Genomic DNA, 25,531 nt, shown 5'->3' on the forward strand with positions numbered 1-25,531 from the left:
TGGGGAAGACCCTCGACAAGCTGAACTGCACAGTGGCTGCAACAATGGGTTTAAGCGTAAGAAGATGGCCCAGGGCTGGGCACGGTTTGGTTCTGTGGCCCATGAGGTTGCTGTGTGTCGGCACAGACTCAGTGACGACTACCAACAACAAGCCACCGAAGAGCAGAAGTCGTTCAGGGAAGAGTTCCAGGGACGGAACCACCACCTTGACTAGTCCACACCTAGACGGAGGATGCATGGAAACACAATAGCTTCTCATTTTTATCGTTCCCCAAGTAAATGTTTCTCTGATTGATAGCAACCCTCTGTAACTTGCATTCGTATATTTTCACAAGAACTAAAATTAAGAGCAGTCCGATAATCAAATCTGGAATGTAGATATGTTCTGTACTTTCAGATGTAATATTAGGACTCAGATTTTTCTGAATTCTATTTCAATTTTTTCATGTTTTCCACTCAAAGGAAAAGTCAAAGGTGGCAAAGATCAAAAAGATCAAAAATGACTGCCACGGTATAAATACAAAATCAGCAATTAGGCCTTTTGTTCTAATACTGAATTTTCACCCTGCAAGTCCATTTTCCCAATCTATTTTTTATCAGAGCTCTGTTGGCTCCCAAATACTAGCCTGGACAAAGGCCTAGGGATTTTTGCTTAGACTCGCAGAAGGCAGTTCAAGTGCACCCTTGAACCACAGCCAGTGTTCTGACACAACAAAACTTTTATTCAGACCCCTCTGTGCAGGAGAAGACTGTGTAAAGAAAGGGAGGGGGGTTCCCCTTTATCTGGTTTTTTTCACTTACCCTGTTGGAGCACTTTTGTAGGAAGACGGCTTGGTAGGCTACTGGTGGTCACGTACATCTCAATTACCTTGGAAACCAACTTTACAAAATGTTGAAACTAGAACGATGCCCACTTAAATGTGTATTTCATCCTAAACCAAAACTATTGGGAGGGGGGAATCTCAAGCCGGCCATTTTGTCTGTGGCTTGGAATCCAGTGAGTAAATTTATATTTATGGAGAGGAGGGAAAAAAGCCCTAACGGGAGAAGAAAAGAATACATTCTTCAAAAGGATATAAATACATGTTACTCTTGATTAGAAATATCAGTATGTTGGATTATTAATACAAATAAAATATTCATTTCACACTTTCAGGATATTAAAAAAATAAATTCAAGGTTCAGAAGAATTCCATCTATCTTTGATTAAGTGTATTAACTATGGCAAGTTTTATCCGTTTACAATCAGGAGGGAATAAGCAATATCAAGGAAGAACTTTTACAAAATGATACAATAAATCTAAGCTCCAAGGCTCATGAGATGTATATTTTGGCAAAAATGGGAAGAAATGTTTTCCGCTGGGCAATAAGTGGGCGGGAGGGTGGCATTTCACTTTAAATGAACTAGTGTAACTTGTGCAATCAGGCGTCTCTCCGTCTTAGACAGTTTGTGCACTTTCTAGTCTCTGCTTTAAACTGTGACCGTCATCTTGCGAATACAAGGAAACTAAAATTGTACTACTGGGGGAAGATGAGGATTTTAAATCTTGAACGGTGTTAGAGATGTATGATTGCCGCACTTTGATATAAAACCAGAAAGACACGGAGCTTCACGCAGCACCCTACAGCTATCGCGTCAAACTACATTTCTGTGGGGGGCGGCTGGAGAGGACAGCACCTTTGGAGTGACTCGCGCCTGATACCTCTTGGATGCCACTTGACACCAACTGTCATGATGACTGGAAGACCCAGGGTGCTATCAGGTGGTCTTAATTACCTGTATCGAATGCCCACGCTCCAAGTAACTGCGATGAGAGTCAAGAAGGGCAACGCTTTGTTATATTCTGCATTTATTGAAGCGAACCAAAGGTGTAGAGATAAGAGATGAACGCCTTCATCGGGTTTTACAAATACAGAAAGAAGACACAGACGATCAATACCCTGGCGAGAGCGCATCTGCGAACGCGCTTCTGTCGCCCGAGAGCGCTGGCCGTGGCCACATGGAAGCCATGGTGGATGTGTCCCTCTGTCACTCTGGCTCTGGCGGACATCAGACAAGCCGTTCTAATAAACAGTCGGCGATTTGCTTCCAAACACATATGAATACAATGGTAGCCTTGAAGAGCTTCTGAGTGACTACGCTATACATACACGGTGCTAGGCTTACCGTACTGTTTCAATACCACTGTGCATTACGCAGGCGGAAAGGATGTCTTATTACACGTTGACTGTGACATCCGCTCAAATGTGAACTGGTTTGCATAGGTTAGTCCATGGGGCAGCACGATGTTGCTCTAGTCCACCAAGGCCAAAAGATTCACAGTGTAGAGGAAAGAAAACATGAGTTAAAGCATTTCTACTAAAATAGAGTTTAATAGCTGGTGTTAACAATTTGCATAACAAAAGCCAAATTAGCCTGATAACATCGTATCTCTCTGCAAGCCCTGCATTAGAAATACACTGTTCTCGACAGAACTGTATGCTGTCTTGCAACAGAGAAAAGGCCAAAATTCTACACAAGTTGAAGCAAATGTAAGTCACACGGGACATTGGTTCGCTCAGGTTTGCATTTGTATCACAGGGTACAGACCAACAGTTACACATCACATCCACAACGCTTTGGGCACCGCTCCCTAGTGCCCACACCCACCCCTCAGTGTGCGGGCATCGAGAACAGGTCTGCGGCGCAGCTTTCTCCTGTCCTTCAAAGGAAATCTGTATTCATGGCAACCAGGTTATAAAGGAGGAGAGACTTTGCAAACCAGATACCATATATCAAACACAAAAGCATATGCAATTCCCATGAATATACTAACGACAGGTGGACCATCTGGGAGGAAATCTTCCCCCAGGGGATTCTTTAGGCTTGGGGATTTCATGGTCCAAGTATTATGGGCCAATGATCACAGAAACATCAGCTAGTGTCTTGATTTTTTTTTTATCACTAAGAGTTGACAAGCCCCCTGGAAAGTACCCTAAAGGGCACGGGCTATCTCACTGCGAGACTTGTATCAGCGTCTTGTCTATTTGATAGCGCTTTCTGCTTATCTAAAGCTTTCTCCCCGTCATATCACATCACCCAAATGCATCACCATCAGCCACTGCGATGGGAGCAGCAGAGGGTAGCAACTGCAGAACGGCTCATGAGGCGAATTTCACGTTGTCTAACGAATCCAACCTCCTAAAAGAATCTTCCTGTCTATCTTAGAAGAGGTACTTTAAGTCCCACCCCAAAAGTTTAAGCATCTCAACTAGATATATAAATCCACAAAGAAACCATTCATAAGTAAATGGAAGAAGTCGGCATTTTTTCCCTTAAAGTCTTAAACCTTTATAAGTAATATATAATCCGCTTCCACCCTCAATATCTGTCAGGTGCATCCCTTTTCCCCACCATAAAAATACCAATCATATATAATAAAATATCGCTATAGGATGGGCAGACACTTAATTGTTTGTGTTACTTTCCAAGGCTGCAGGGGATAAACAAGGGTAATCAAAAAGGCACCTATGTTAGTTTACATCTATATTATAATTTTGGTATAAATTATATCCACTTCACATAGAGATGCGTTAGTCAGGGATCGTCCAGTTTCCTTGTCTTTTCATCAAAAGCGTTCCATTGGAGACAGAGGCACCTGATCATGAGGTACATCTGGCACACACACCCTTCCCCCAGTCTCATGTCTAGAAAAACCTCTTCGTCCCCGAATGTTGCAAAGCTAAACCCAGAAAGAATAAGGCGAGGCTGTGCTGAAGCAGGCAGCCCCTTCGTTTTCTATCATCTTCTGGCAGGTCTTTAGTTAGGGCTAATGAAGAGGTCTAGTCTCATTCAGGTTCATAAAACATACGCATAGAAGTTGTGCTTACGGATATGGGAGCGGCCTAGGGAGGGCTGGCAGGGCCTGTGGAGAAGTCGGGCTCCCTGGAGAGAGACAGACAGATGCCCCGAAAGGTATTTCGAGCATGGCTATGCGGCAGACGTGCACAGAAGAACATAAAGACACGAAGAGTTCATTTTGTCCCAAGTCCGAGAGAGAAAGCTTTCCTGGAGAACCAGAGTTAGTAGAAACATCGACTATAAAAACAGCAAAAGCCATATTCCGTTGCTAGACTTTTCTCCAGAGAGATAAGATCAACATACAGTTTTATTTTCGGAACCTTTTAAGAGTATATCAAACGGATCCTTGTGCTTGGATCGGGCTGAGACCACAGCAGATTAAGAAAGGCGGGACCATGAGCTCTGTGCTTAGCTATTTTTACCTCCCTCTTTACCTCGCTTCTCAAGAGACCTTTTGGTTCGTTTGTTTTAAATTCGTGGTTCCTCATCAGCATGACCTCCTCTGTCTATGATATCTGTTGCCAGACTGAAAGTGGGGCGGGGGCATGCGGAAAAGTGGAAACCTGGTTCAAAAATGTCATTTTAAAAAACAATTCTGTGGAAAGTAAATATGGCAACAGCCATATTTACTTCCCATCTTTCTTTGGAGAATGTGCCACACGCTGACAAGTTTTAGCAAGCCGCGCCAACCCTATTGGGCATATGATGTCATGTTCGGCCTCAGATTTTATTTACCGAGTTGCTCTCTAGTTAAATTCAAATCCTATATTTCATTCCTATAGGCTGGCGGCACAAACATCTTGCTTGGCAAACATTAGGAGAAGCTTTGACGTCTCCCTTCAGTGAATCTGATTTGGTTGTCAGTGGGTGAAACAGAAGATGGTACAGTCGGTCGCTATGTTACGGTAACTTTCCTGATTAAAACAATCATTTTGCGCCAGTTCCCTTTGCCCTTCTGATACATGCGCTACTTCTCAAAAGTTGTACCTGTCCTGAAAATTTAGATCATCAACTACTCTGATAATAGAAACGAACTGGGTGAAATGTAAAGATTTGCTTAGCCATATCATAAAGTTGAGCAGACACATGCCTTCAATTTTAATAGAGAGAATTTTCTGCAAGACTGCTGCAAGTTCAATTGGCCAGCCAAACAGATACGGGATTTGATCGATTGACTCCTGACTGGTCATTTCAGTGATAGAAAATCAGTTAAGCTGGTTATTTGGTAATCTGTAAAACAGCCTCAGGATAAGCGCTAGCTATCGGACTGAATTTTTCTCTTTTCAATTTCATGTCACTGTCATGTAGATATAGCTTGAGTATAATACAGCTTATTTGTCCTTCCCATCTATAAGGTGAAACCAAACATTTTCAGAAATATGTCCTACCTTTCCAAATGTGCAAATAATTCAACCCCTTGCCCCTTCGGTTCAATAAACATTTCTTTAAGAGAGATTGTAGTGGATGGTTTGAACATTTCATTGAATGTATCAGATAAGGCCAATATCCTCATGGCCCATATATATGTATGGCATTTTTGTAGCTTTGCTTTTCTAGTTTTATCCCAACCACCGCATCAGGTGCTAGGTCTCAGTAACAATATGATCTTAACGTTTGACCAAGGGCAACCTCTCAAGCGGCCTTGGCCTCGAGTTCCAGGTGAAATTTAAAGACCCACCATGGAGGGCTGCCCCGAGGCTGTGAGGCCTGCAAGATCAGCAGGTCAGGGGTCTCCTTGGGAATTCAAGGCCATGGCAACAATGTCTTTCTTAACGAGCAACCTGTGGGACTGGATCTGTCCTGCAAATCTCATTCCCTGCATTGCGTTTAGAAAAAAAGATTTTTTTAAACTAGCAAGTGGAAAGGCGGTCTATCATTCACCAGTGTCAGTGGCTGGATTTCCATTCCAAAACCTTACCGCCATTTTCCAAAATAAGAAACCAGATTATCTTTATGTGCAGCTTACAATTTTTTTCTTTTTCTTTTTTTTTTGGTCTGCTGAGCATTCTTCCCCGTCTATTCTTCTACTGGTTTGACTTTAAGATAAACAACAGCATTACGCGAATGAAAGCTGTCTAAGAAGCCTACAGCACTTTAGCAGCGGACACTTCTATTTCCTAAGGTGCTGATCCTTCCAAACGAGAGTGCAGCAGGAGAATCTCAAGCGACTTCTCAACTGGGAGTTGGTCGTTTCCTATATAGCTACAACTAGAGGAAAGTGCTTTTAGGGATCAACTACACGGGGTTTCCCCCCTTGAATAACGAGAGGGGGCGGTGCCGGTGTCTATGTTACAGAAGCTTGAACCTACATGACATGCAACAGAGTCGGGGCTACCGGGGAAATGACAGCGATGACGTGAACAGTTGCTCTTTGCAGAGCAGCTGTACAGTTGTTTGGTCCTGACATTCTGTGGAGTCAAGTGTCGACTTGGGTCCACAGAATGTAAATGGCAAAGAGAAGAGAACCTGGTGCCGATGAAATCTAAAGAGGCCCACGTGGACCTAGGGAACAAGGATGCTTCCTTGTTGAGTACAAGTTTCTAGGTCCCTAAGGCCACCCATCAATAACAGTGAACTGGACTGCCCTTCTGCCATCGCTTCGGCTAAACAGAGTTGCTGTTTCGTAAGTACTGGCTGCATTATTGAATTAAGGGAGTCGGCTCCTGGTGATTCCAAAGTGACAGCTAAGACGTTTCATACACTTTGTTACATGTAAAGGACAATCAACATCGCTATTAAAGTCTACAAAAATACATTTCCCATAAGGTTCAGTAGCCAATCAAAGGAAACCATTCACACCACCAGCAGCACCAGGTCTCCGGAGGGAATTACTGGGCTTGGGGGGGATTACTGGAAATGCTGCCTCTTTAACCTGGGGCTCACCCCCTCTTCCTGGTACCCGGTGTGTCTAATTGTCAAAGTAAGGACAGATCATTGTAAAATAACTACCAAATTGTCTTAAAAGTATCTTCTATCTTTTAAAAAGATTAGGTTCAGAATACATTAGAATAAAGCTCAGAGGGCAAGGAGCAAACAATTAGTTAACAAATTCGATGTAATTCGCTGGGAGCATCCCCGTTTTCCCAGTTCTCTGCACCGTGCCATACATCCAGCCGTCGTCGATGGGCTGCACGTTGACAATGTAGTCCCCATCCCTGAAGGACACTTCATCCTCATCCTGGGCACTGTAGTCGTACATGGCTCGGTATGTCCTCTGGGAAAACAAAGAGGGGGGGAAACAGTTAATCCCAAACTGGCGACCCAGCAGTCGCTTGCCATGGATGGAGTCGCCTTCGGCCACAAGAGAGCTGTGTTTCCTATTGTTTTCAGCTGCTGACTCTTCAAAGCAACTCACCAGACCATTCGCCTGAGATGTCTCCGTGTGAACTCATCAGTGGTTTGTACCACCGACTACTCCAGCAAGCCGACGACAAGCACACATTCCAATGACAAGAAACCAACCCACATGGAGGGGGGAAAACTGTCAGGAATGTTTTTAAGCACATTCATTTGTGAAGGTCTGTAAACCCATGACTAGTATCTAATTGTGTTTAAGCTCAACTTGACTAGCAAAAAAACCAGACCATTTTTAGGACCAGAACAGGGGTAGAGTGAGTCATCTAAGTATGATGGTTATACCATCCAAAGGTGAGTTTAAAATAGTGAGGCCAACTCTATACAACTTGAGCTAAATCCCGAAACAATTATATTGAGCCCTCAATTCCAGTCTTCAGGAAACGCTTCCACTGTAGCAGAAGACAGGCCCAAGTCCTGTTTGCAGAGAGGTCTCTGCCTATGGTGGAGACCATGAACTCCCCTTTCATATGTACCAAGAATTTTTATTGCCTCAAAAAAGTGCTATATAAAACAAGTAAAAGAAAGAACAACCCATACCATAGTCATTTTATAGGCTAAATCCTTGTTAGAGTGAGGATGCTTTAAATTGAGCTTCATCAACTTTGACTTCAAATAACTTTGGCCAAGAGATTAGCAACTATTAACACCCAAGGATCCCAAAGTCAAGTGTACTCACAGACTGAGGACACGGCCTGAGACACACGAGGGTCTGGAACAATGAAAGTCACCTTAGGAACTGCTGAGTGGAGTTACCTATGTTCCACCCAAATCCAAGTGACTGGGTCAGGGAGAAGTAATCTCGGTCTGACATGCCAAGTTCGACTAATTGACCTTTCACGCTGCTCCCAAACTTGGCATTCAATCCATCGGTACTTTAAGATTTGCAGTTGGGAGAATTTGAAGGAGGAAAAAATTACCTTTTGTCTGTCTGAGGCTGTAGTATCCCATTGGATTAATGTCAAAATTGCCTAATTAACACGACCATCACAGAGTTTTGCTCCTTAGGACCGAATGAAGAGCATACTGGGATAATACCAATCACGAAGTAACAATTAGGCTACCTGTTCTGGTAGGTTCGATGTATTCTCTTTTATTTTTCTCATTCTCTCATCTCACATTTACTAATACCTTCCTTTCTCAGTAGTTTATCTTTCTCACTTTCTTTGAAAGAATTGTATAAATGGCAATGCATCATTTATCGCTCTATAAAAATGTACGATATTCAATATCCGTTCTGTCTATGGAATTCCTTCCTTCCTGTCCTCCCTCCCTCATTTGCTCCCTTCCTTTCACGATGACAATGAGAACCCCAGGTAAGAAAGGCTTCAGATTGACACTTACTAGATTTGGTGAATGCTGCATTGACCTCATGGACGAGACACTGGTCTGGTGCATGTACCCATAGCCCTGGGAATGGCTCTGTTGATAGGCTCCAGGAAGAACAGGGGCTGCATATTGAACATAAACACACACGTACACACAAGGATTGCTTAAAGTGAAGCGCAAAACTGTCCTCCCCAGGCCCTCAAATGATTCCATGCTCTGCTAGGTGCTCTGAAGCAAAATGCCACTGTCAGTGCCGGGGGGAAGTCGGGTAGTGGTGTGATAAGAACTCCCTAGATTAATATACGTGCCCGGAATTCAGGACAGAAACAGAGAGTCCGGTTAGCATGCAGTTAAAAGAGAGATCCCTAATGACTCTATTGTGTTGTGACTCTGTGGCAGATGATGCATTAAAACAACCCAAAGGCTACAATGTCCTTTCATCTTAATAAACTCGAGTCTTCATCTAAACATGCAGTGCCGCCAATCATTTGGCAGGGTCAAATGAAGAAATGTAAAGGGACTTCGTTGGATCAACCCATTAATGACAGAGTACGAATACTTTCCTGGGGTACTTTTCATAGACTCAGATCCTCAATACTTTGAGGCAGATTCTAGTGAAATCAACATAGAAGATTGATAAAAATGCCCCCGGATCAGTAGATCTATGTTTGTGTGTGTTGAGCTCTGGAGGTGTGCCTAAGTAGTGAAAATCTTAAGCGTGAACTAGTGGCGAGGGTCTTTATTTCAGCAGTATGTCCATTATGTTTTGAATGATTATATAATAATATAACGTGTACATGTATACTATAAAAATCCATAATAGGTTTCCATTATGTTCAGTTGATATGTAACGTAATTATAATGAGTCCATTTCTTCAGGATAGTTTTCATAATAAGAAGAATAAGTATATGTAATTTGGGGTTTTATGAATAATTAATATTTCATACATGGAAGATTCATTCTAATGATATATGAGAACATCAATATTTTAAAGAAGTTTAATTACTAGAAAATTACAAGCCATTAATATGTTCTCCGGATGATAATGATATTAAATTGAGTGGATTTTTTTTGGTAGTCCTTGAGTTACTTTATATTATATGGCTCACAATGTTGTTGTTACAAACTGTGCTTATTTAATGGCCAGATATGAGAGCAAGTGGACATTGCCAAGACCTGCACTAGGGTTGCAGCATTTCATAAAGTTATTGAGCCATCACTGAACATCAACTATTTTGAAAATAGTACTTTCTCACATGATCAACAATTTAGCTATTTAACACCAATACTGAATGCTCAAGGTCAAGGATATTGCCAAATCGACTCACAGAGAAGACATGAAACATCTAGGTCTACGTAATTGCTGCTTTAAGAAGGTGGAGGAGGGCTTCTTTCTGTTGGACGTGGGAACCAATGAGCGTTTATTTGCTCTCTCTCATCCCTCAGCAGATATTTGTTAAGGGGATTGATGTGTGCAAAGCGCAGACTGCCTTGCCTGGCTCCTGGCTCCCATTGTTCACCTTCCTCCACGCTGACTTGGAGGCCCCGTGTGCTCTGATTCGGACTGTGCTCCATCGGGTTTCTCTACGGTTGTAACTTTATAGAAGAAGATAGCCAGGGCTTTCTTCCGTGGCACTCTTGGGTAATGTCAACCCATCACCTTTTTTTAGTTACTAGCTGAGTGAAAACTCTTGGTGCCATCTAGGGACTTGTATTCTCTGGTAAGCCTCCATCAATGTTAACAATATGTCCCGGGCACTGTGGTGAGAGCACCAGCCCTGTAAGACCCAGCAGTGCAGGACCTAGGGACCCACCCCTGTGTCCAATGGGAAATATTGCAATCAATCAATGAAACACATCAGTCATTGACCCAACCGAGAATGGTTCTGAGTGATTTTCAGCCAGTCAATTAAATTATCTTTAAAATTATTATCTTTAATTGAGTCATAAATTCTAGAGATTAAATAGAGACATCCCAATAAATTTGCTTTACATTTTAAGAAGTAACTTTTGTTCCTTGGTTATACTACCTAACAATGAACTTAAAAAGAAATTTTTTTAGAGCTCAACTCAATCATCTTAAAAATATATTGATAAATTAGAACTAGCAAAGGGGTTTCAAAAACGAAAAATAATTTTCGAACATCTACTATCTCATACTGGTAACAGGTCCATTTCCATGGAGTCTGTATGCCACAACCTCGTTTAGTCCCCATCAGTCCTGAAAATGAAAGAATCGATGTTCTCTAATTTTGTCCTTCAAAACAGATACATTCATATCCATTTATGTCTCCCATTTGACCTTCAAAGGGAACTTGCAGTCACTGTCAACCAAAACATGACGAGAAATGTACGTGTTAATCCTAAAGTATGTGGGGCTGGGCAGAACAGGGGAGAGAGCTTCGAATAAAAAACCTAGCAGGGAATATCATCCATTTAGTCCTCTGGATTCCCTGGATGCCTTTCTCGATGATTCCCATTGCCCACGCTGCCTGCATTACTGGATGGAAAGACCCTCTGCGGACCACGCAATCTCTGATCTGGCCTATACCTGGGGCAACCCTCGTAGGGCTTCAAAAACCATCACTAAGAACCCAGAGGCACCATCGTAGTAAAACCAAACGCCAATGTTAAAAGAGGCAAGCACCATTGTTGCCTGCGGTGATTCTACATGGTTTCATTTTCCTCAGGAAATAGGAACATAGGCAAAACCAGTGCCTGAAAGCAGTGGTGCTGTCAGTCCCGTTCACGAGTCATTTGAGTCAAACTTAACTACCCCATATGCATATAAGACCTCGTCCATGAAAATAGTAAACTCAAAGCGTCTGCAAAAGGCAGATGTTAGGCTAGCGTTGCAACAAGCAGGGGCTTGTTAGCAAGGTCAAAACCACACAGAGTCCTGTTTATTAAGAGGGGCCCTAGTGGTGTCGCTGGCATGCGTTGGGCTGCGATCCACATGGTCGGCAGTTCGAAACCACCAGCAGCTCCTCGGGTGAAAGACTGGGCTTTCGACTCTCATAAACAGTTACAGTTTCGGAACCCCACAGGGGTTCACTACTTCACTACGAGGTAGCTTTGACTCAGTATGCCAGTGAAAGAGAGTCCTATTTATTAAGCTAAGGGCGCGATTCTGTCACCATTAGTACAAACGGATGCCGAGAAAGGATAATGGGGTTCCAACACAAGGATCTTGAGTTTGAAAGGGTAGATCTCAAGAAAAAAACCCACAACGCGATCAATTTCCTTCGATTAAGGCAACATTGGAAAGAGTCACTGAAGTGTCTGGAAGCTGATTGCAATCCTGAGGGTCTCAGGCTCCATTTGGAATATTCCATAATACTTATAAAACCCCAATAGCTCCCGAATGAACGATTACCGTGGGTGCTAAATGAATCATATGTCAGTACAACTGTTAAGAGATATAGATCTTCTCCGGAACAACAAAGTAGTTCCACCACCTATATCACTATTTTCTGTTAAATGTTCATCCTCCAAGTAGAAGGCGAGAAAAACCAAGATAAAGAAGTAAATAGATAGGAAGATCAAAAAACAGAAGGTGGAAATGGAGGAAGGAAAAAAAAAAACAACCTAAAACGGGGGTGGGGGGTGGGGATGAGGAAATGTATGTAAATACTTAAAGATTAGATTGACTGCCAGGATGAATCAACGAACCTACAATAAAGGAAGAAAACTGCCAAAGGAAGTCCACTTTGGGGTTGAGTGGGTGAGTGCAGAGATCCAGTATCAACTGTCTTCTATGTACAGGTGCTTATACGGTGTCATTAATTATCTCAACACCTCAGACAGGCATCACTCCCCCAGTAGGCGACAAGAGGCACACAGAAAGGGCTGAGGCGGGAGAGCAGCAGGACTGGCCATCAGATCATCTGGGGTCTGAACAACGTGGGGTGAGGAAACGGGAGCAGCAAGAATAACAGCTGCTACTGAAGCGACCCCGCATGCGTCAGAGTAGAACTGTGTCCCTTGGGTTTTCAAAGGCTGCTTTTCTGAAGTAGAGAACGCCAGGCCTTTCCTCCAGGGCACCTCTGGGCAGACTCCAAGGTCCACCTCGAGCACTCTGATACATGGCACCACCCAGAGTAACCGCGGGCAGACAGATTCTGAATGCCCAGAGGGAAAAAAGCGGTACTTTATTAACTATAGGCATGTCATGAAAAGATAAAATGATCAGGGGGAGTTTGCCAAAGGCTTGCTTTATTAAAAACGCAGTGTAAGGAAAGAATTTTTTTCCTTTAGAAACATTTTATTAAGAGTATGAGATGCAAGGAAATTATTGTCGTACTTTCTATTATTTAACTATCAATTTCTGAGCGAGCACACTTAAAGAATTTTCTTTTTTTTGGAAGGACAAAGAATCTTTATGTAGACAATCGGAGTGGAACCGCTAAAGCTGGTGGAGGAATCATTAGAGAAGAAAGAAGCGTGAAGATTCTGCTGGGTTTGGAGTGAGTCTGAAATGAGCATCCCAACCCGGGAGTGAGCACGGCGGTTGAGTTGTTGGGTCATAACCGGGCCCAGGTGTTTGCTCAGATAGTTGTGACAGGGGCAGCGAGAGTTTCTGGCAGACATCTGATTCTCCCCACAAGCCATGAAACCAAACACCAAACCCACTGCCCTGCCCTTGAGTTTCTTCTGACTCGTAGTGACCATAGGGCAGGGCAGAAATGGCCCGGGGGGGTGGGGGTGGGGAGGGTGGCTTCTAAGGCTGTCATCTCTGTGGAGGCAGACCGCCCCAGCTTTCTCCTGCGGAGTGACTGCTGGTGGTTCGAACCACATTGCTTTCTTTAGCAGCCAAGTGCTTAACCACTGCACCACCAGGGATCCTGCTCACAAGCCACAAATGGGTACTGAAACCACACCGCTTATGCCCAGCCGAACAGCAACACGACATGATTTTTTTAGCCTGAGATCACTCCTGGGCTATAGGAGCGTCTTTTCCTTCCCTGCCGAAAACAAGAACAAGCCGGGCTGCCTCTAGGATTCTGTTCGTTTGTGTGCTGTCCTTTAAGCTAGAACTTGTGGATAGACAACTGCTGCAGAGACAGGCTGGTTACCTTCAAAGGGTTCACCTGGGAACCCGCACACCGACTGATAACAGAATGAAACTTCAGCCGCCCGAGCTAACACCACCAAGCTGAAAAGATCATCCGCATGGCTTCAACACCCACAGATGAATATCAAAGGCGCCGTCCCTGTTTCATATCGTCAATGTTCTCCCGGGGCAGGGACAAGAACATGTGGGAGGTAGAAGAGGGTAAGGACGGGAGCAGGGAAGGAATCGGTTGCTTGTAGGAAGCAACCTTGGCTGCCTATGAAATTTGCCTGAGGATTTTTTAAAAATCATTTTATCAGGGGTTATTATAACTCTTATCACAATCCTTACATATATCAATTGAAAAAAGCACATTTGTACATTCATTGCCCTCATCATTCTCAAAACATTTGATCTCAAATTAAGCCCCTGGCATCAGGTCCTCAGTTTTCCCCTCCCTTCCCGCTTCCACCTCGAGGATTTTTTTTTAAGGTACATATAAACCCAGGCCTCACCCCTGACCAATGAAATTAGGATCCTCCAATGGGATTCAAGTAGACCGAATGTCCAGCCACTATCAACTTCATTCTCTCCCGCTTTTTAATTTCAGAGTCACATGTGGCCCTATTCTCAGCATGCTAGTCCCCCAAACCCTCTTCCCACCTCCCACTCCTACCCTGAATTGTTTCCGGCAAAGCTTTGCAGCCAGAGCTTAGGAAGCAGCAGGGATTGCAAGAAGAAACCAGAGTCGAATGGGAGCTCATTGTAGAAAGAGTGGACATCTCGCTAAGACAAGCATGCCCCACACTGAGAGGGAGCAGACTAGGGGACTGCTGTCCACTGGGCTGACAGTAGGATCTGGTGACCATCTGACAGGAAAACGAGCCCTGTGGAGCTCAAACGATCTTTGCAAATCACAAGTCCCCTCTCACGCCAATGCTCAATTCTTAACACAATTTTCACCTCCAGTAGCTCTCGTTACCTAACCTACCATTGAGACAACTTCAATTCATGTACAGTGATAATGACTGAGCCTAGTGTGCCAGGCACTGTCGCAGGTCTTCCTTTTTTATTTTTTTGGCTGACCTGTGTTAGTCCGGGTAGATGAGAGAAACAGATTCAGACACTCACATGGGTAAAGAAAGAGCTTTATATAAAAAGTAAATTATATATTAAGAACACATCCCAGTCCAGTCCAGATCAAGTTCATACGTCCAATATTAGCCCCTATGTCCGATAGCAACCTATACATTCCTCTTCAGACTCACGAAACACATGCAATGATGCTGAATGCAGGAAGATCACAAACCAGTGGGTGGGAAGTCTTGCGGCTCCAGAAGCGTTGTAAGCATCTCAGCGCTGGCAGGGGTCTCCACATGGCTCCTCCCGCTCAGAATGCTAGCGTCGTTCCATGTGTCTGTCAGCTGCAACGGCTCCCAGGAAATGAGCAGAGAGAGGGAGTCTCTCCCACCTCCAAGGAGGAAGACAGGAGTTCCCAGAACTCCCCAGGAGAAGGCCACGCCCACCCAGAGGCTTCATTGGCTACGATCTGATTGACAGGTTAGACTCCACCCTTCATTCTGAATCCTCAAATCCACACTAGATTATGTAACCACCACACGTTCTACTTTCCCAAACATGAAGTCCTTTTCCAGGCACTGTTCTTTCCTGATAACAGATCCAAAATACACGACATCAAGTCTCACCACCCTCGCTTCTCAGGAGCATTCTGGCTGTACTTCTTCCATGACGTGGTTCCATCAGGGCACGGTATCGTCCATATCCTTCCCCAGCACCGTTATTCAAGTGCATCTCTTCTCCCTACATCTTCTGTGCTCCTTGTCCAGCATTCACTTGCACAGAGGTAAGTGAAAATACTCTGACTTGTGTCAGCTGCACCTTAGTCCTGAAAGCAAGGTCCTTGCTCTTCAACACTCTCAAAAGCTTTGTGCAGCAGATTTGTCCAATGAGGCTAGTCGCTTGATTTCTTGGTTGTGGCTGCCGTGCGCACTGATTGTGGATTCACGCAAAATGGAAGCCTTGACAACTTCGATCCTTTCTCCATTTACCATCATGGTGTCTATCGGTCTAGTCGTGAGGGTTTTGTTTAGTTTTGTATTTTTACACTGAGATGCAATCCATAATGAAGGCTGCAGTCTTTGATCTCCATCAGCAAGTGCTTCACGTGTTTGCTTTCAGCAGCGAAGGTTGTGTCATCTGCATATCAGAAGTTTTTAATAAGCCCTTCCTCTACACCTGAAGCCTCGTTCTTCTTCATATGGTACACTTTCATGAATTATTTGCTCAGTGTACGTTAAACTGAATCAGTATTATGAGAAGATACAATCGTGACACACACGTTTCCTGATTTTAAAACATCAACCCAAAGCGAGTAGGACCAGCTGAGAGAATTGAAGAAAAAATATTCCTTGTGCTACATTCTCTTCTGGATCTGGCTTGGAGTTCTGGCAACCATTTTTAATGATCCTTAACCAGATTTTACTTGTATGTGATATTAATGATACGATTCTATAACCCTCAGCTTCTGCTGTCACCTTTCTTTGGGATCAGCATAAATATGGATCTCTTCCAGTGAGTTAGCAATGAAGCTGTCTTTCAAATTCCTTGGCAGAGACAAGTTACCGTATATACTTGTGTATAAGTCAAGTTTTTCAGCGCATTTTAAATGCAGTTTTTGTGGTAGAATTGGGTGCCTCGGCTGATATTCGAGTCAGCTTATACTCGAGTATATACGGTAGTGTTTCCAGTGCCGCGGGAGTTGTTGAGATGCCTCCTGTGGTCTTCATCAATTCCTGGAGCCATGGTTTTTGTCAATGCCGTCAGTGCAGCTTAGACTTCTGCCTTCCATACATTGGCTCATGCTGCACCTCTTCAAATGGCTGAACGTCAAGCCACTGATTTGGGTTCAGTGTGTCTGTGTATTCCTTCTATGTTCTTTTACTGCTTCCTCTATCATTTAATATTTTCCTCCAGGAACCCAAATCTTGAATTTTCTCTTCAATCCTCTCAGCTGAGCATACTCCCTTTGAGTTTTCTACCTCGTGTTCCTTTCCGATGCCACTAGGGTATTTTACTTTGTCGTCTTGAGCTGCCCCATGAAGCTTTCCTTTCGGCCCTTTTGCGTCACCATTTCTTCCAATTGCTTTACTTCCTATACAATCAACAATAAGTTTGGCTCTCTTCGGACATCTACCTTGATCTTTCTGTTCATCCTTTTGTTTTGCTAGACCACTGTGTTCCTTTGTCAGTCTGATATAAGTGCTATCACAGTAAGATATCACAAACCTTAAAAGAAAATGCAATAAAGGCAGTGAGACATCTATGAAGGCACATGCTATCAGGGCGTTTTGGTGTCTGACAAGTCTCTGGACTCCATGCCATGTGATCCAGGAGCCTATCTAGGTGTACTTGTGTGTGTGAGAGTGATATTTATTTCTTCTTTCCTTACCACTCTCAATGCCACCCTATTTTAGGCAGGGAAAGAATGGTCAGTCACCTTACGCTACATGAACAATTTAAAATCCGTGGTCAACATCTCATCTCCTAAGGAACCACTTTCCACGGAACCACAAGGATTCCCCTCATGGTGGCACCGACCAGTCTACAAACTCACTTTGTCGAGCTCTGCCTTCGAAAGGTGACTACGTGTTTACAGACGGATTATCTGAAAGTTAACAGGGTCAGGTACCAATCAAAATGTGCAGCGAAACATTGGAGTTTCTTCCCTAATACAGTACGCTGGCATGCTAAGAGGAGATTTTGAAAACTTAGCTCAAAATATAATAAACCCGAGAGGTTATTTAATGGTTTTCCTCTCAACTTAAGTAATATTATTTATAGCATTGCTTCCATAAAATAGAAATGGAATCCTCCCTCTACTGCCACATCTTTCACCTGCAGTGCAGCTGGTAGGCTCAAACCGCCAACCTCTGAGTTTAGCAGGTGAACATTTAACCACGGGACCGCCAGGGTTCCTTTGAAGAAAGCTTCTCACCTGTTAAATGGAAAAGGAAATACGCACGGACACGCGGTCACTTACTTTTCAGAACAACACATTAACATTACATTTGACTATATTTCATAGGTTGCTGGCTTCGTTGTCTCCTGTAAGAACTTCTATGGCAGTGAGTTCTGAGTGTGTTTCAGTTCTTAGAGATTGAAAAAAATTAGTTATATTTTAAATTATCCACCCATAAAACTTGATTAGTCTCACCAGTGTGGCAAGACACTACATTTTTCATTTCAAAGCTAACTGTTTTTACCCTGGGGTTGGGGGTGGGGAGAGGTGTTTTCCTGTTTTCTGACTGAACCAAGCTAAAACAGAATGTGGTTTAAATAGAACTAGGGAGTTTTGGAGTTTAAGATTTCTGTTCTCCTGCTTCAGAACAGGATAGCCAACATATTCCTACATTTACATTTGGATTCTAGCTTGCATATTTCTTCCCCATATTTGTTAACTCCTTTTTAGCTTCAGAACTCAGGATCAACTCCCCACGCTGGAGCCACAATCAAAACCACAGATCTAAGCAGAGAAGTGGAAAGGCTGTCTGCCCCGAGTGAGAGTCTTTACTGGTACGCTCCTGGCAGAAAATCTATCTGGTCCAGATCTGCGTGTGTGCGAAGAAAACAAAAAAAATCACCTAAAGAAATACGTTCCTTTGTAACAAAAACAACATCACTTTGAGCAGGTCTTAGATAAAAACACAAACCACAAAGAACTTAAGAATGGCAGGCAAGCCAGGGCTTTGTTTCCATTTATTTAATCCGATCGCTGAGCCTGGCATTTTGAGATCGTGATGCCATGATGGAAAATTCAGTTTGTAGCAAGTCCCAGGTTTCCTTGGTGAGTGATACTACTGATGTGGTATAAATCAATCTTCCATTAAAAGACTTATTGATTCAAGTCCAGTAAAAGAAATCCTCATGCCAGGGGACACCTTACACACGCTCCCTGAAATACTTAACACAACATATTTATTGGCGTATACATTTGGTTGTTTTGGGGGGTTTTGCTTTTTTACACTGATCAATTCAAATATAGACCCGTAGGGCATATTTGCAATCCACAAGTCGTCCTCAAGTATTGTTCTGCATTAGATGCCCTAAGTGAAGAACCACACCATTCACCAGTGGGCTTCAAGAAGTTCATGGAAAGTAGAAAGAACACGTTTTGGAAATGTTAACGGCATGTCATAAGATTTGCAAAAGCCCCTGATAAAATGCTTAGTAAAAAAATAAAATAATTTTCATTTTCATGGAAAATGATGGACTTTTTCTATGAACTTTTTCAAGGCAACTCTGTGTTGTTAACATTTCTGGGTAGCGGGGAAACAGGTCTGTATTTTAAAAAACCCAAGTATGAAGCACCTAACCACCCAATAACTACTTTTTAGACCAGCGGTTCTCAACCTGTGGGTCGCGACCCCTTTGGGGTCAAATGATCCTCACAGGAGTGACCTGATTCACAACAGTAGCAAAATCACACAGTTATGAAGTATCAACGAAAATAATTTCATGATTGAGGGGGTCACTGCAACATGAGGAACTATATGAAAGGGTCGCGGCATTAGGAAGGTTGAGAACCACCGTTTTAGATGAACTTCAGTTTGCCACTTAAGACTGCAACATTTTTTTGGACCAATATCTATGTACAAAGGTGACTCAGTGTGTCCTTGGCATTACCGGAAAATGGAACTGTATAAGAATGAATGTAAATGACTGCCTGAATGTGCAGAGCGCAGAGTCACATTCTGCAAGCACACTCCCTACCCAAAACAGCCCAACCTCAGGTGGAAAACTGAACAGACCTGTACAAAAGGAGAAACTGAAGAGGCTATAAAATCACTTGCAACAACAACAAAGTCCTGAACCAGACTTTTCATTGGCAAATTCTATGAAACAGTCAAAACAAAACAAAAGCAAGCTGTCACCAATTTTACTAAAAGGATTCCAGAACACAAAGAAAGATATAACTTCCCAAAAATTATTCTATAAAATAGGTGTGCTAGACTAGGTTGACTAGAGAAAAAAAAATTCAATGACACTCATATAGGTGTAAAAGAGAACTTTATATCAAGAGGAATTATGCATCAATGAAACATCCTACTATTCAATGAGGTACTGGAAAAGCCATAGAAATAAGGCAAGACAGAGAAATAAAAGAACCCAAGTGGACAAGGAAGAAGTATAACACTCTCTGTTCGTAAATGAGCTCACCCTATTCAGGGGGAGTCCCAGAAAGTCAACAAGCGCGCTAGTAGAACTGAGAGAAAGATTTAGCACATTGACAAGGTGGACTACCAACATGAACATCAGTCGATTCCTCTACATCAGGGCTTCCCAACATGGGCGATATGGCCTCCTGTGGGGGGGCTACAAAAGCAGACCCCACACGTTATCCTAGATCTTGGACTCTACTGCACAAGTTTTGAATTGCCAGGGGGAGAGAGACATAACTGAGTGCCTTTTTTCTGAAAAAACGGTGGTATAAGCCAATCAATTTGGGGAATTTTGCTCTTCACCAACAAAGAGAACTCTGCAAAGGAAACCAGGAAAACAATAGCATTTGCAATCAGCATCCAAAGGATTTGCTATTTGGGAATAAATCTAACTATAGGCATAAAAGATTTGTGCAAAAAAAATAATAAGCCCTACAGAACCTTACTCTGTGAGACCGTCATGAAGGAAAGGACTATGCCTCATCGACAGGTAGGCAGACTTACCAGTCGGAAAATGTCAACACTGCCCAAAATGATCCGCGGATATAATGAAATCCGGTCAGTCATAGTTTTTACAGGGATTAAAAACAACTCACCACCAACTTCAGAAGGAAAGGAAAGAGACCCTGGATCAGGGAGCAGTACTGAAGAGACTCCCCACCCCCCCACCCACCCCCACCCACCCCCACCCCCCTGTCGCAAAACCGCCTTGGGCACTGGAGTCAAAATCGCCCGGGGCTAAGCCAGCCTCTGCACGGACCAATGGGCAGAATCGAGAACCCTGAAGTAAATGTGAAACCGAGAGTTCTAGACATCATCAACAAAAATTAGGGACAAATCGATGGTCCCCAATGCATGGCATAAATACACTATCAATCAGCTGGGCAAACCAAACAACCAGCAAAAGACAAACTGCCTGGCTGGGCTCTTCTAAAAACGAGACATTAAGTGCATCTGAAGAATACCAAAAGAATATAAAAAGAGACTGGAAAAAATGTTTCCGACAATGACATCAGACAAAGGACTAATTTCTAAAAGTTACAGAATACATTAACACCTCAACAACAAAGCACTACATAATACCATCTAACAATGGGCAGAGGACATGAACGTCACCCAAAAAGATGCTCAGGCAACAGACCGCGGAAGAAAGGCTCAATAGACAGATGCCAGTCAAAACAAGAGATCGTGGCAACCGAACACAAATCGCATAGTTCAAAAAGAACGATCGATCATGCGAGGGAGGGCGTGGAAAGCCTGGCACCAACACAGTGGCTGAGGGTGTAGAGTGGTGCAACCAAGGGGGGAAGTAGCAAGGCGTCTCCTTAAAAGGTTGGAAATACAAATAGCCCTGTGATCCAGCATTCTCACCCCCAGGTAAGTATCCCGGAGAAATAAGAGTAACCGATACATGTCTACCCATAGTCAACACAGTATCATTCACAACAGCAAAGTTACGGGACCAATCCCAGTCCCCAGCAACCGATGAATGGGCAAAATACACACATCAGAATAGCACATCGTGTGAACGACTAATGATGAATCTGCAAACTATCTCCTCACATGGAGGGACCCAGGAGACATTGTGCCCCAAGGGAATCAGCGAATGGCAAAGGGCGAATGCTACATGGGACCACGGCTTTAAAAAGTCCACAGAGAGGTTTACACACAAACGTTTTCAGGAGGGGACTAGGGTGGGTAGGAAAAGAAGGGTAAATCACTAACTGGAGGAAAGTCACATATTAACTTGGGTTCAGGGGAAAGCACTACACACGAGTGCTTCAAGAGTTCATGAAAAAAATGGAATGGAAACATGATGGAATTTTCCAACAAGCGTTTTCACAGCTCCCTCCTATGATAAGGGGGAGGTCAGGATAAAATGATGACGGCAAAGGAAGACACTGGGGGTGGGGGGAGCAGGTGCAATGGTGTCTGAACGGGGGAGGGAGAGGCAGGGAAGGCAAATATGACATATCCAGAAATAGCCCTGTGAGGGGCTTTCAGAAAGAGCAGGGGTAAATAGAATTAAAAGATAACGGAATGTTTCCAGGAACTTTTGGAAGCCCCCTCGTAGGTTTGACAAAGGATCTTTGTACCTACGTATTCCTCTCACTGCCAATATATCCATGAGTATACAGGGTGAAAAAGTCCTACCCATGAGCAGCCATCTTGAGGAAGCCACTTGGCTTGACAGCTTAGGACCATAGTCTTTGGGGACACTTAGGTCAATTGGCATAACAGTCACAAAAACAATGGTCTACTTTAAAGAGTCACCACGGACTCTTTAAAGCTTATGAGAAGCCATGTAAGGTTCAACTATCGCTATGACCCTGTCCAGAGCAAAGATGAATGAAGAAAATAAGAGGCAAAAAACAAAACCAACACAAATGAATGGATGCATTTCAACTGTAGTGTGGTTTTCAATTGTCAAAGAACACTGAAAGTACCATCAACTACCAGAAGGAACAAGGAAATCTGTCTTGGAGAAAGGATGGTGGGTATGTTAATCCTAACAGACATTAGGAAGACTTTCCCTGCCATTCTTTGACCGTGCAATCAGGAGAGACCGGGACATGGAGAAGGACATGGTGCTTGGTAAAGTAGAGGGCCGGGGAAAGAGAGCTCCTTAAGGAGATGGGCTGACACAGACAACCAGGGGCTCAAACAAACAGCAATGGTGAGGGCAGTGCAAGAAGGAGCATGTTTCAGTCCGTCAGCTGTCCACAGCCCACTCTGACTGATGGCACCGAGTAATACTCACGTACATTGGCCTGTATGTTTTACCTACTTCTGATTTGTTATACATCTCTAATGAATAAAAAACAAAGAAACAAACAAATAATTGTTGTCAAGTCAACCTGACTTATAGGGATCACATCTATCGTACTTCCACGTCCCATGCTATCCTCACAGTCAGTGTGATGCTGAACCCATTGGTGTAGTCACTGTGTCAATTCAGCAAGTACCAAGCTGTTGTGCATTAGAGTTACTTCATGGGAACGGTTTGCTTCTTAAGCTTCAGTACTTCCTATATAGAATTGTTCAGAGGAATACATGAAACCTTAAGTGTTCTATTAAAACAAACAAACAGAAACAACACATGAGTCCACAGGACCATGTGAACCCCTAACTCCACAACGCATGAACTAGGAGAACGGAGTGGTACCAGCTATCACTGCTGACGGCTCTGAAGGACTGAAACAGGAGCTCCTGGATAGAATGGAAGAAAAATGCGGAGCAAAACTCAACGCACAGCTTTCAGACAAAGGATCGCCAGGACCGCAGGGTGAGCAATAACCCGAGGGAGAAAATGCACTCATTAGAACAGACAACCATGTGTTGGGGGGGTGGGGGGGTTAGCATTTGCCGAGGGATACAGCTCAGAAGGCAAGAAGATCAAGGCAAGAGGGACAAGAGGAAATGAAGCACAAGGAGGAAGTGGGAACAGCGCTGTTACGTTGTAGGGAATACAACCAATGTCCCTAGCCAAAATCACGGATGAATGGCCGGACGCAGTGCCGATTTGCTCTGTAAACTTTCACCGAAATCGCAACTGAAGAAAAAGAAACAAACACCTGAGAAATGTGGCCTTGGTAGATAAGGAATATTTGGCATATGGCAAATAAGGGGCGGGAAGTGAGCCCACAAGGTCGGCAACACCTGGCAAGGGGCCTGGGCTGCAGGAGCTAAGAGCCAACCACACTGCAGAGGCTCCATGTCCTACCACCCAACTGCTTCAGTCTGAGGCGACTTTACGTCGTTCCTGGAAAGTCAGGATGCCATCACCATGTCCTAGTAGCCTGGGAATTCTGGTAGGCAGAATGTGGGACAATTGGTTGATTAGGTTAGGAGACAGAAGAGCGGGGACATCGGTGACGGTAGAACTATCCTTGGGACTTTACCGTTTTACACATAAAACAATCCTGTAGAGGTCTAGCTCTGTCATCCAATGAACCCATTCGTTTCGTTCCATCAAACTACACTTGTTTTCCTGCTCATTGTTGATATTCAAACACATGAGAAGCTGAATGATCTACTTTCTCTTGTCCACGCACACAAGATTTTTTGTAAGGGTTGGGAAGCAGCCTCGGGGGGAGGTCCACTGTGAATCCCACTCAACCCAGCCTCGGGGGGAGATCCACTGTGAATCCCACTCAACCCAGCCTCGGGGGAGATCCACTTGGAATGCCTTATTGTCTGCTGCTGGCCGTGTCCGTGGTTTCTCCTGCAGACACATGCGGAATGCTTAGATGGGATCTTGGTAAATCCATGAGACACCTGTGCATCTTGGACCAAGTGCTATTATTCATTAGTATTTGAGCCTTTTCCCAAGTTCACCCTCGGCAAAGGAACGTGTGACATTTCTTTCATTCCATTTGGATGCAGAACAGGAATGAGCCTCTCTAGGAGCTTACATCCAACCAGAATGCTGAAATGTTCTGGAAGGAGGGGAATATAACAGAAGTGATGAAAAAATTAACAACTTACTGTGTGTGTGTGTGTGTGTGTGTGTGTGTGTTTAATCGTGTACTGGCTAGGTAGTAAAACTGAATTGTGTGGCAATCTACTCACTGCGATTCACATTATAAGAGTCACCCATTTCCTTGTCAATTAGTTTCACCGTAGAGGTTTAAAATTTCTGCCAAGTTTTGATATCTTCCTACACTTACATAAAGGTATGAAAACATTACTCTTTTCATAGATATTATCAGACTTCTCAAATTCCGTTGAGAAACAACCACTGAGATTCTCTTGTTGAACTTTTTTTCTCCCCACAAAAGTCAGGCCAGGCAGGGATTCGATTTTTCTGGAGCAGGTGGGAAAGGTACTTGGCTTTTAGTGTCTCAGCTCATCTACACAAAGGACGCATGTCAACAGGCAGAAGCTGTAATGTTTGAACTAAAAACCCACACCACTGCCTCGACACCCCGCTCTAAAGAGCCTCTAGAGAAGACTGCTACTCCAGGTTCCTCAAGGCCTATCAAGTTGATTCCCTTTGTCGGCTCTATCTCTTCCCAGACCGGGGACTACACAGGCCCTCAGGGGAGATCAGGACTCCAAGGTAGAGAGACGCAATGTCCCCACCAATTGAGGAAAAGACTCAGAATGGCCACTAACGCTGCCCTGCAGGACACAATATCGGACGTTGTGATCCGCAGTACAGGGAGAGTGTCTCTGAGTCGGCCGTGGCACTGTCCCCATTCTGGGGCTCATGGTCTACCCCAGTCCATCTTCAAACACCCACAGCGCTCAACCCAAGAGGGGCCAAGCGCCCCCAGCTTTCCACATGTGCTCGAGTCTCTCAAATGCTTTCTGTCTGCCTATAGCGAACCTTCCTCATTTCTCTCCCTGGCTACTTCGAGCCCGGTGCGACAGTCCATCAGGGAGCCCTGGCCGCATCCTGGGTGGCATGGTGGACGGGTAACCACAAGGTCAGCAGTCCATACCCACCAGCTGATTCTTGGGAGAGAGATGCAGCTTTCTTCTCCCACAAAGATCGAAAGCCTTGGAAATCCAAAGGGGGCTGTTTCACTCTGCTTATGAGTGGGAATCAGTGATCATGGGTTCAATTTGATTTATCTATCTATCATCTATTTACTTATTTACCTATCTATCTATCATCTATTTTATTTATTTATGTAGAGGGAAGGATGCCTCCCTGACACAATGGGTGTATGCATCTGGCTCACCTCTCAGAAGGCTTGTTCTTGAAA

The 25,531-nt window shown here is 43.8% G+C and overlaps 1 protein-coding gene across 2 annotated transcripts in view; it reads right to left on the reverse strand.

The window, feature by feature from the left end:
- Nucleotides 1–1,882: 1,882 nt before the first annotated feature.
- Nucleotides 1,883–25,531, reverse strand: part of NEBL (nebulette) — a 451,165-nt gene continuing 427,516 nt past the window's right edge. For both annotated transcript variants that reach the window (XM_075552464.1, XM_075552463.1), the window contains 2 exons: nucleotides 8,540–8,646; nucleotides 1,883–7,055 (listed from right to left, as the gene is read on the reverse strand). In XM_075552464.1, coding sequence (XP_075408579.1) covers nucleotides 6,879–7,055; nucleotides 8,540–8,646 — 284 coding nt within the window. In that variant the 3' untranslated portion in view covers nucleotides 1,883–6,878. The remainder of the gene's footprint in view (nucleotides 7,056–8,539; nucleotides 8,647–25,531) is intronic.

The sequence above is a fragment of the Tenrec ecaudatus genome, chromosome 6 (genome assembly GCF_050624435.1).
Source record: "Tenrec ecaudatus isolate mTenEca1 chromosome 6, mTenEca1.hap1, whole genome shotgun sequence".
NCBI classification, from domain to species: Eukaryota; Metazoa; Chordata; class Mammalia; order Afrosoricida; family Tenrecidae; genus Tenrec; species Tenrec ecaudatus.